The sequence below is a fragment of the Buteo buteo genome, chromosome Z (genome assembly GCF_964188355.1).
Source record: "Buteo buteo chromosome Z, bButBut1.hap1.1, whole genome shotgun sequence".
In the NCBI taxonomy this organism is placed as follows: Eukaryota; Metazoa; Chordata; class Aves; order Accipitriformes; family Accipitridae; genus Buteo; species Buteo buteo.
The window spans coordinates 38,045,918-38,058,110 of NC_134204.1; the positions used below are offsets into that span (position 1 = coordinate 38,045,918).

Below are 12,193 nucleotides of genomic sequence, written 5' to 3' on the forward strand. Positions count from 1 at the left end.
GATACAGATGTTATTTTAATAACTTCTCTAGTGCCTTAACTAACATGAGGCAAAGCACACCTTTAGTAGTTTCCCAAAGTTGCTTTGACTGCCCTTGTAAAATGCAGCAAGGCAAATAATGCAGCAATAACTGGTGGTGGGTTTTTTGATGTCCGTGAGATGTTTTCTGCTATAATGTTGCTCATCTCTTCAGTCTCCCAATCTGTTGTTAACAGAGCCTCCACAACCTCTTCCTTACCTAGAAGAATTGACAGCAGTGCTCTCCAGTTCTGGGACCAGCACTCATTCAGTGCTGACCTCTCCCTCAGGAACAAAAATGACCATCAGTCCAGGGAGTTCTGTTCTTATAGGTAAGTCAAGTGCTTTAAGATTTTTTTAGATTAAAAAGGGTTTAGGGTTTAGATTATAGTTATGCATCCAGTTATCCATTACAGTTAAGCATCCAGTTATCCAGCCATGGAGCACTGGGACAAAAGACATCAAACCAACAGCAGATTGTCAGTCATAATCACTGCCAAATTGTTCTCAGAACTCAGAAACTCATTTGAAAAGAGGAGGTCCTCTTATTAGGGTAGTGCCCCAAAGCTGCATGCAGTATAAGGGCTCCATTGTGCCACACTTTATAACACCCTGTAAGAAGCAGTACCTGCTCTGAGGGGCTGGCAATCTCATTCAAAGCAAGACATGGCAAACTGGTGTGCCAGTTGATCTAAAAGAAGAAACGCTTGTGCTTCTGTTTTTCTTTTTCTTCTGCGTTTGTGTACTAGTCTTTCCATATGTCTGCTATTCAGATTGTATATCTTTCTTCTTCAGAGCCTTTTCTAGAGTTTTGCCTATCCCTTTAGACATGTTTTTCTCTTGCAAGCTCTCTGTTTCATTCTGTTCATTTTATTCCTCTCTATCACACAACCAATGTCTGTACAAAACCATATAAGTAAATAATCCCCAATGAAATTCTTTTTTTTTTTCTTTTCATCCTTTTCTGCCTTCCATATAGCTTTCTCCTCTTTACACTGCAAGTTCTGTTACATGCTGTAAACTCCTTTCAGATCTGTGGGCATGATTTGTTTGCAAAGAGAATCTCATCCTTTTCTAAAGTTTGGGGTATGTTTATTTTAAAATTTCATTTCTCGTGCTGATCTTAAGCCTCTACTAACTGTCAGGCTCAGATAGGTGAACAGCTTCTCTAATGGCCTTGTTACTGCATATAATGAAATCTTGTCAAGTCCTGCAGTTTTAGATCAATCTTTTGTCTTTTTAGGGATAGGGATCTGAAACTTTTAGCAAAGAGTCTGTAGGTGGTTTGAGTATTTATAGCTCTGGTCTCTGTACCTTCCAAAACATTCTTTGCTTACATTTAGTAGCAATTTTAAGATTTTATTTTCACAGTGGAAGCTTTTTATTTATGTTTTTAGTTTTGTATGGTTTACTTTTCCCCAGTGCTGTCATCTGCATATATTTGCAATGGCTTTTAGCGTGCAGCTCCGTATTACATTTCTGCTTGCACAAAAACTTCACTGCAATAGTCCTTGATGGGGGAAATATCTGAAGGTATTTAGTAGCATTGAATAAATCATTTTGAGTATAGTTTTATTGTACTCACTGTTGTAAGACTGGGTCACACTCCTGTTTCATCCATTTCCTCTCAGGTTTCCAAAAAGAGGTCTTTAGTAGTTGTAGGGATTTTTTATTGTTTGAAAGCAGTAATTGAACCACAAAGGGTGTTCTGCACTGCCTGTATATAACCACGTCTAAATTAATTTCATTTGGCCTAGTTGCCCTGTGCCCTGCCATTCCACTTCAGGGGCAAGGAAACTCCATGAATTTTAATAGCAAAGTAGCAAGCCAGTTTCATTCTTGAGGCAATTCCCTCAACTTCACTGGACTTTTACTGACCTGAAATTGAGGCCTATTATTATTAAAATCTAAGGAAACCTCCTGAGAGATTTTTTATAATGAAAAATCAGCATGGAACGGGCTACCCAATCAATTAGAAAGCTACAGTCCAGTGTGCTGCATCATGTTGTATCACTGAAACAAACACACAAAGCATTCAGCTTCTATGTATGTTACTTAAATACGTTGTCTGTAGTCATACCAAAGAATTTGGATTCATCCACAGTGATGATAACCATTACTGCAAAAAAAAAGGACTCATCTCTTAGATTTTTTTTTTAAAATCTACATCTAATTTACTCTGTACACTAATATCAGTATGGATTACAATCAAAGACTCTATTTTTACTCCCAAATTTAGTCTTCTCACAGTCTTCCAGTGCAGTGGCTAAATTTATCATGGACTACTGTGATACCTTCATAGCCTCACTGTATCCTGATGAAATGTTCACATTTTGGCAAAAAAAAATTGCAGCAATTTTTTTGCTCAAAAGAGGAGATGCCATCATTATGTAAATTCTTGCCCTTTATTCTGTTTTTATTCTTTGGATGACATGAACGCAATGCAAATCCTGGAGCATAATGGTTATTCTAGGGAATCTGAAGATATGCGTGAACCTGTGGGGAAAATCCTAGGCAATTATTTGGAATCTGGTTCCCATCCCTTTTATCTCTTGGATTACGTATTCTCCAGTTTGTTCACTGGGAATCCTCTGTCACCCACAGCTTAGGACTCTGAATTTTCACTTTTCCAGGCTACACTATCTCTATCCAATTTTTTGTATTTAGCAAAAAAAAGTCCCTATTTGTAGGAGATACTGAAAATAACTGTAAAGTTAGATGGTAAAGTGAACTTTTCCATGACCAGAAAAAGTACAGTCAATTGTAAAAAAAGGAAGTACTGCTGCTCCATATTTATTGTGCTGTCCCTGCAGACTTCCATATCAAATTTACTCACTCCACAAATCAGAACATGATTTTACTGAGTGCCAGCACTGCAAACACAGTCCTAGAAAGCAGATTTCTTTCTGTTTTTATACATTATCCCCAATGACCACAGAGTTAGAGCAGCTTAGCTGCCAATTTCACTGCTGCTTCAGAAGATGAAGAGCTGGACTACAAATTCCTGGTCTGCAAACACCAATGTTATTTAGTGATGAAGCTGTTTTTAAAACAAAGTAATAACAAAAACCTTTCACTTAAAAGATGCAAAGGATTGCCCTTACCAAAACTAGTATTTCCTCTCATTTTTCTTTTACTGGCAATAGTATATCCCCCTCATTTTCTAGTAAGAGTCACTTAGATGCTCAGAAGTCCCAGAAAGCGGAATGGAAAACTATAATTATGATAGCCACCTTGCTTGCAATGGCCAGCCTTTTGAGTATCAATAAATTACTTATTCTGAGAGGGCCAACTGCATTAGAGCCAAGGCCCAAATTTCAGGAGGGTTTTCAGTCTTTTTTGTTTGTTTGTTTGTTTTTTTCCCCCCAGAGGGGACCACTTCAAGTCTGTGGCTAGTATTTGCCTACCTGCAGATTTAAGGGTTATCTAGATGTGGCACTGAACAGAAAAATTAACCTAGAACTTTTTGAATGTTCTGCAGTGCATTATAGTGAGTCAAATGCTGTACCATTGAGTACTTTAGGAGAAGAAACAGATCATACAGATAGACTGATGCCATGATCAGGCCCAAACTCTTTCAGCAGAGCCAGAGAAGATAGTGCTGCTATTCCTTGCTATGTATCTTGCTTTTGAGCCATAACGTCTGTAAACATGGGTCTAATACTTGTTCAAAATCAGTGTAAAAAGCAATAAAAGATCCAGATGAATACAGCTGATCTTACCAGTACAAATTTCTTGCAAAGTTTGGTGATATACTCAAGAGCAAAAGTATATGTTCTTGAAACATAAGTTTTCCTTTATTCCCTTTTGCTCTTCCCCTCTCTACCATAAGCCGGCTCTACATTTTCCTAGGTTTTGGGAATTACTGCTGCATTAAAATGGAAGCAGAAATGCAATATACAAAATAATTTACAATCTGCACAGAGTCAGCAAAGAGAAAACTCATGAGTAATTATGATTAAACCAGTGTCTGTGGTCCCCTAAGGAAAAAGACAGCTGCAGAAGTTGTGCAGTAGGAGTCTGGTAAAATTATGACTGTCTGATAAGTTATTTTGCACAACATCATTGTTTTCCTCTTCACCGTCTGTAATAAATTGGCATCACATTTGAGTAGTTCTAATGCTAAAGAATATTTTTTTAGCAACTTTATTTTACACTAATAATAATTCCACTGTGATGAGGATAAAGCACCAGGTACATTCATGGGATAATCTGTCCTGTGAATTGTGTTTTCCATTCCCTTCCATTTTTGTCTCAGTGAAAACTCTGCCTTGTCACACTATTTAGGAGAATTCCCAGGTAAGTGATATTTCTATAAAGATGAGAATTAAAATGGATATCAAAAGTATGCCATTATCATTGCAATTAATTCCTCAGACTCTATCACATTGATTACATTCTAAATACTGTATAAAGTTCATACGGTGCTGCAGTATCTTCCTTCTACCTCAGACTACAGGGCAGCATTTCATTGAAATGTGTGGCTTTTCATTTGCATATGCGTACTGTGTACATTTCAGTATATACAGTACGTGATGATATCTCTGTTTGGTTGAACATTTTGACCACACTGATATGGTGTTTGGTTTTCAGACAATCAGACACTAGTCCTGCTGCTGCCAGGCTCTGAAAGCAGAGTCAAAAGAGCAAGGTCCTCTAGGCAATCTGCTCCGTTGGTTTTTTTCCTGCCTGCTGTTTGGTGCCATGAATTAGTTAATCTGAAAACCAGTGATCTACAGCAGTGGTCCAGAATGCTGCCACATAAAATAGTATCACTGACCTCTGGGGCAACATCTGTTTAATTTGGGGGTTGTGGTAAGAGTTGCAGCCCTTGAACTTGTGTCTCAAAGCTTTTCCAGAATCACTGACCTAGATTCTGTTCTAACATAGATACAAATGATGCAGAGCTCCACCAAGGCAAGTTCTGGTAAAAAACTAGGAGTGTCAGGCTTGCTGCAGGTATCCCAGTCTGGAGACCTGTCATTTGGCCAGCTCCTTCACATAAAAGATCTTTTAGCCTCTTGCACAACTTAAGCTTTGCTCTAGAGTAGCGTTAAGGGAGTTTTCAAACACTGTGGGATTTCTGACCTGTTGACTAAAGGACTTACCCATTCTAAATTTTGAAGCACCCTCTCCCTCTGTGTTGTTTCTCAAAACCTCTCCCAAAAGGCTAAAGCACGTTGTTCATAGGACAGAAGTAACAGCCTCCCTGGAGTGAGCAGCACTGGCTTTCCTGCACCTATCTGCCCTCCACCTCCTCTGCTCTCTGCGTTTGTTATTTTTCTTGTGCCACAGGAAGTTTCCTGAGCTTCTGATGTTTTAGGATGTTATCAGCTTAAGAAATACAGAAAGGCTTCTACAGCAGCACGTGACCTTCACAGCTTGGGCTGGTCATTACATTATGTGCTAGCTCTTGCTCTGCCTTTTGTCGAACTCCTTGTGCTGTACTGTTGTTCAGTGCTTGCTCCACGTGCCTCTTTTGAGTGTTATTTTTCTCCTATAAATGTACTTGTACAGTTAACCTGGAACTGTAGGAATGGTGGGGCAGAAGGGTATTCCTTTTCCATTTTTGTCATGCACTGAATAAACCCATCAGAGCTAGCTCAGGAGGTCATTTCAGCATACTATATCCATTCTAGTAGGCTTTGGTTTCATGATTTGCCATTGGTGATTGTTTTCAGCCCAGTCCTTATTAATACAAGATTCTCGGTGTGTAGGATTCCTGTTGTCAGAGTCATTTTTAGAAGACAGTATTACTGCCACAGCTTGAAAATCTCCTTGCTTTTTTACTGGCCCAACCATGTGGCATATATTTGGGAACTTCTTTTACAGCCTCTGTGGGGCAGGGAATGGGCCTAACTCAATTTTGCTGAATATGGTGTAAATTTACAATGCTATGTAAATGATATCTAATAACAACAACATGTGTGGCATTGGGTAACCAGTTTAGGTGTTTTGAGAACTGTTTAAAAACCATGTCATATGTTTGGTATAATAAGTTTCAACTGCTCCTTTGGAGCCATAAATAGTAATTTAGAATACGTTCTTTTTTTAAAATGCTACTGTCATCAGCTGAATTGGCCTATTTCAAGAATTCTAAATACATGGCTTTTCTTGTCTAGCATAAGTTTATGTTCATTTGACCTCCTTTAAACTATTAAAAATAAAGGTTGTACTTACATTAACATTAATTCTTTCTTTTGGGGATTTTCAGGATCACATTCCCTTTTCTAAGTTTTATTTCATTCAGTGTATGAAAGCACTGAGAATTAATTTGCATAACAAAAACAAGTTAAGTGTCTGTTTAAATTTCCACTTTGTACTATATTGAAAAATCTTTCCCCATAAGACAAACTATAAAGACTTGCCTCTTAGTTTTGCCACTTCAGCAAAACAGGTTTTACTTACATATGACTTTCAGACATGATCTTACCTATCTTCATTTGGTTTTATAGCATTTTTAAAAGTTGAATACATGCTGTGAAATTTTCTTCCTTATGTTAGATACAGGACTGAATTAAATTTAAGTCAGTTAGGCTTAACATACATTTCTCATTTCAGTCGCTTAAGGAGAAAATCAGGTATGACAGAAAATTGGCTAAGTATTTCTCTGTGCCAGTCTGATCCCACCTGCGTAGTGTGAACACAGTAGTACAGTGTGAACTACAACGTAGTAGCTCAGCATCAAGCTTATATCTATTTACACTGATCTGTGGCTTCTCTACATTTTGTTCCAAGCATTTTTTCTTCATTTCATCCTTAATCTTGTTTCTATTTTGAAAGTATACTTTAATTCTTTGAATATAGAGATTAGGGTGGAATGCTGTCATATTTCAAATCCTGTAGCTGCATTATATTTATCACTTTAACACAGTGTATTATGGTCTACCACACGTTTGTGAGTTCAGTAAAATATATGCAGAATCACAGATATTTTTTTTTTTTTTAGCTTGCTTTGTTTCCATTTTAATATAGTTAATAATTCTGCTGCCAAATCCCTTCTTTCCTCCTTTGCCAGGCATTTCAGACAGTAGCTGGCAATCAACTTTCATCTCCCAATTTTATGTTTGGATAGGTACATATGTGTGACTTCCAGAGGCAGGGTCATAGGCCTTCTGGGTTTTAAGTCTAGCTGAAATTTTCTGTGGACTTTCTGTGCTACATTTATTGTACCTTGTGATTTATTGTACTTTGTACATTTATTGTACTTTGTGATGTCCTGAAACATGCAGTCCCTAAGAAACTGGGATGCTTACTCTTTTTCAAATTCAGTCTTTTTTTTTGTTGATTCAAAGTATTTTGAACTAACACAGCACAAACATTTGCTTAGTTTGCAAGGAGTGTGATCACTGATGAATAGCGATGGTGTAAAACTGCACTTTAAGGTTCAAGAAGGTAGTTGAATATTAATACCAATGGATCCAAACTGCATACTACAGTTTATATCCAGGCTATGCTATCCAGACTGATCTCTTAAATAGGAAATAATTTTCAAAGATGAAAGTGTTGGCCTGAGACTAAGAAAACAAGAGTTTGATTTCCAGCTCTATTGCTGGCATATGGCTTGGCCTCAGGTAAGACAGCATGCACCTCCATGTGCCTTGGTTAGCTACTGGGATAATGGAAAAGCTGAGCTTAACTCCCATGGCACAGCAGCTTCAGGGCTGCAGTCGGAAAGCTAAGTAGTTTGTTGAGCTCAGACTGCAGAACTATTTTGTTTAAAGACATTTCAAAGTAACTGCCTCATCTTGACCTGAAGTCTTCATTCAGATTCCATCTTTAATAACTATTAGACATACTGCCTGGGATTAATCAGCAGGTCAGTAGCAAGTTACAGAGCTATTTGTTAGACAGATATGAATGCATGAAAATAATCTATATCTTAAGAATAGATATCTTTTTTAAAGGCAATGCTGTTTTGATTTTTTTTGTTTGTACTACAAACTGTATTTAGTACTTGGAAAATTTGTTTGATGTTTTCACCGTTGCTTTCCATGCAGTTCTGCTGATTTAAGGTATCAGGCTGCTAAAAAAAAGAATCTAAAATCAATAGCCTTTGCATTTGTTTTTTTCTGTCGTTCAAGTCTGCAAGTGAAAGAGTGATGCATGCTTCATATTTTGTTGTCTTAGCATTAGCACAGTAGCACGAAGTCTTTCTGCAGCTACAGTCATACAGGAAGTGTTAGAGAGGTATAATGAGGAGCTGAATTTGGCCTGTGCTCTGCATTTATTATTTTCTCTCAAGAAATTATTAGCATTGTTGTGAAACATTGGTCTTCCCTTTCCAAATATCCGCTTGTTACCCTTGAAATACTAACATTTTCCCTACTAGAAGATGTAATTTTTATTAGATTTTTGTTTGTATCTCCAGCTTTTGCCCATCTGTGACTCATCCTGGCTTTGAATGAATTCAGAGTCACAGTAGACTTTGGAAGGGAGGCTGAAGGCAATATTTTCTTTCTCTACTTAAGGACTGAAGGAGAAGGGCCCTTTCATGCCAGAACTTTCACTGCTCAGAAATAGACCCCAGAAAATGTTCCTTCCTTGCCTTCCCAAGGGTTCTGATGCACTAAAGCTCTGCAATAGCTGTGCTGTCTGGAAACAAAGCCAGTTTTTCTTTCTCAGGTGTTAAACGGACAGGTATTGAGATTTAGAATGATAAAGCAGTCAAAGTCCACTGGGATTGGAGGAAAGAGAGAATAGGTGTTGGTAATCTGCATTAAAAGGTATTAAAATTATTGCTGGGAGATGAGAAGGGGATATTAATGGAACATGGTTTTTTATTGTACTCTGGTTCTCACTGAATATGCACAAAACATTATCCCACAGCTTATGCATCCATACACATGGGAAACGTATAGGAAATATCACTTGTGAAATGTGATTGATGCTTGTTCTGCATACACAAATGGGGAGTATCCATTACATATGAGTCTCATAGGTGTTAGTAAAGTTTTATTGTTAAGTGTTAAAAAAAGTAATAATTACTCAGTGGTAGAATGTATCCAGGGAATAGAGTTCAGGTTTTTTCCTCCATATTATTGATTACTGGCTGTTCCTTTAGCTAATATTTTATATATACATTTTGGAAGAAGAAATAATATACAAGGCAAGTAAAATAGTCAGTACTAGGAAGACTATATTGTATGCCTGATAATAAAATTTTTAAAGAAAAACAGGCACAAACTAGGACCATTTGCACACTGAAGTCCATTTCAGTTCCTCTGTGTTTAACATCAAACTGACCTTTCTGCTTTGTTCATTTATCCTGTGCAGACTGTTTGCAATGCAAACAGTATAACTGAGCTCACAGCATGTCTTTGTCAGTTGTCATGGCTATATGCTGACCTGTGGAAACCCCTGCAATTATCTTAAAAGACAAGCAAACTATAAAAAATTAGAATACTGTAGGCAAAACTCATACAGCCACTTATTGTTAAGTTTGTCCATTTCCTGTACATTCCTTTGTTTTCCATTGGTTTTAACCTAGGCAGCCTTAAACCTATGAGGCTTAAAACTTTCACATTACTCATTTACTTGAGAATGAGTATCTTGGAAATTGAATGAGTTGTTTTTCAGCTCAAGAGTAGGAAAAGACATATTAGTACTTCAGGACTAAAGGAATAATGCAAAATGAAGCACAGCAGGAATAAATAGAGAGCTTACAGAAATAGGAAAAAGGACTGAGCAGCAAAGCAAGCTGTGCCTCTGTGGTCAGGAAGTGAGCACTGGGGAGAGAACTGCCATGGGTAAAACTGCATTAGATCTTGCCAAGGAAATTAAAACAAATAGCAAAGACTCTTCACCCTTATAAATAAAAGTGAGGAAAGGGAAAAGGGGAGACCACTGTGAGCAGTGTGCACACTCTTATTCTGCTTTTTTCTTCCCTTTTTCCTTCTTTTTTAATACTTAGCTGCATTAACTAGTTCCTTGCCAGTGAAACATCGGCACTACAACTGCAGAGCCTACTGTGTACGTCACTCGCCTTCTGCCAGGGAGCCCTTGCTGTCTGTAATACCTATTTCTCACAGAGTGAACCAGCCCCAAAGGGCAGCTTTATCCAGCCCACACCCTTCCCCACTGTGGATGCAGGCAGGGCTTGCCAGCAACAGGGGACACAGAAAGACCCATGTAGCCACTGCACCAGTGAGTGAGAAGTCCAGTATTTATCCTCCGGCACGGCAGATGGGGTCTTCCCTGTGCCTGGATCTACCTCTCAGCATGAAAAATGGCTGGGATGTGCCACGGTTCACCACTGGCTTTTTCCACTGGCTTTTTCCACTGGCTTTTTCCATCTTGTATGAGTTCTGCTTTGTATGAGCAAGAAAGCTTCAAATATTGTGGGCAAGGCAGCATCTTCTGCCATAGGAATAATATAATTGGAGATATGGTTAGCGGCTAAAGGCAGATGAGTAAAGACTACAGCAGCCCAGTCCCTAGTGTTAGTTTAGGGGTGTGACCAAGGTCAAAAGAAGGGTAGCAAGAGTTCCTAAACCAAGTAATGTGCTCCTCAAGTCTCAAGGCTTTGGTCTTGATGATGGTTGGAAATCAAACTGTTCAGCCTTCCTGGGCAGATTAATGAAAATGGTGTTTTTATTCTTGCAGTGATAAGCACCTCAGTAAGGTGTAGATAAGTTCTTAAGGAAAAAATGTATATTTAACTAAAATCTTGTGCAGCAACTATAAATCATCTTACCTGTCTTGTAGGAACAGTACTTGCTCAGTATATGTTGGTTGAGGTACTCCTCAAGTGGACGGGCAAGAATGAAAGGAAGAACAGTAACAAAAATGTCACATTCCAGTGTCTCTTCACTGTGTAATGCAGCTACAAAGGCATTATATTCATCTTCCTTATTTGTTTCAGTGAATAATAAATAATAATCAAATAACATGGAGATGACAATGCAGAAATATCAGCTGATAGAATTATTCCTTAATCTTAGAACAGTGTTCCATCTTTTAGTATTTTAAATTTGTACTCTTCCTTTTTTTACCCCATTCTTTTTGAACAGTGCTAGTGTGAATGTTCATGTATACATGTTATGGTTTTTTATACAGTACACTTCTTTCAGAAGGGATTTTGTATACGGTAAAGTCATTCATTACACATACATACTAATATAGACAAAACAGTGTAAAGTTGCAGTATAACAAACTAACAACCAGTATTGATTGCATTCACAGAAACTTAGCCAGAATTTTCATGTATCAGTGAGACTCATGGAAGTGCAGGACTAGCCTAACCCACAAGCAGTCCAAGTAATATATGCCACTCCTTGCACTTGACTTTTCTGGGTCCCCACCCCTGGAATTGGTGTGGATGGCTGCACCACAGAAATTGCCTAGTTCTTTCTTTGTCCCCAGGAAATACATAAGGCAACTTAGCTATCTTTCCCAGGCTATGCAAGTCTCACAAATCTTCTACAATTCATCATGAGACTGGCAAAGTTTTCAGATGGTATGAGGACCACAGGAAATAGTATCTTACAGATACTCTCCCTCAGCTCAACAGGCAAAGAACTCACTGTGAAACTAAACCTCATCAGCTGTGATGATGATCCATAAGCATACCTGTACAGTGCTTCAGAACAGCAGGGGTTTTTCAGTTGCTGGTTTTGGTTGGTTGTTGCTTGGAGAATTGTCCATTGCTCTTGCAAAAAACCTCTAAAAGGTTGATTTTATCGCTTTGTTTTTTCAACAGTTTTTTGTGTAACAAATATTTTGTGTAAACTTCTGCGTAACAAGAACTTCTGATTTTTAATGTAAAAAACAAGAGAGGAAGGAGGCCCTGTGATTTAAATAGGAGGTTTGGAGACCAAGTTCTGTTTGTATTGCTTGTTCAAGCGTGCTCCTTGAGCTTATGCTAGGTGTGTAACCTCCCTATCCCACTTTCCTCAATACTAAAATTATTATGATCCAAAATAATGGAAACTTTAGAAGGCTTGATATAAATATTTCCAAGCTGATCTGAGATTTTCATGGCTGATTAACTGGCTTTTTAGATAAATTTTTTTTCAGATGATGAGAAGGTATTTATTACCACAGTATTCCTATTCTTCATTAGGAGAAAATCCAATGGAATTGACTTTTTCCCATAATTTTGACCACTTCAGAGCATGTAATTTTGCAGCAAGTTCAGTACTCAGCAGGTTTCTTTCATGTCCCTGGTTTTTAG

General features: G+C 38.0%; 1 protein-coding gene across 3 annotated transcripts in view; it reads left to right on the forward strand.

Annotated features, from left to right (window-relative positions):
* Positions 1-12,193, forward strand: part of ADAMTSL1 (ADAMTS like 1) — a 476,591-nt gene that overhangs the window by 450,818 nt on the left and 13,580 nt on the right. For all 3 annotated transcript variants that reach the window (XM_075019771.1, XM_075019770.1, XM_075019772.1), the window contains one exon: positions 216-350. In XM_075019771.1, coding sequence (XP_074875872.1) covers positions 216-350 — 135 coding nt within the window. The remainder of the gene's footprint in view (positions 1-215; positions 351-12,193) is intronic.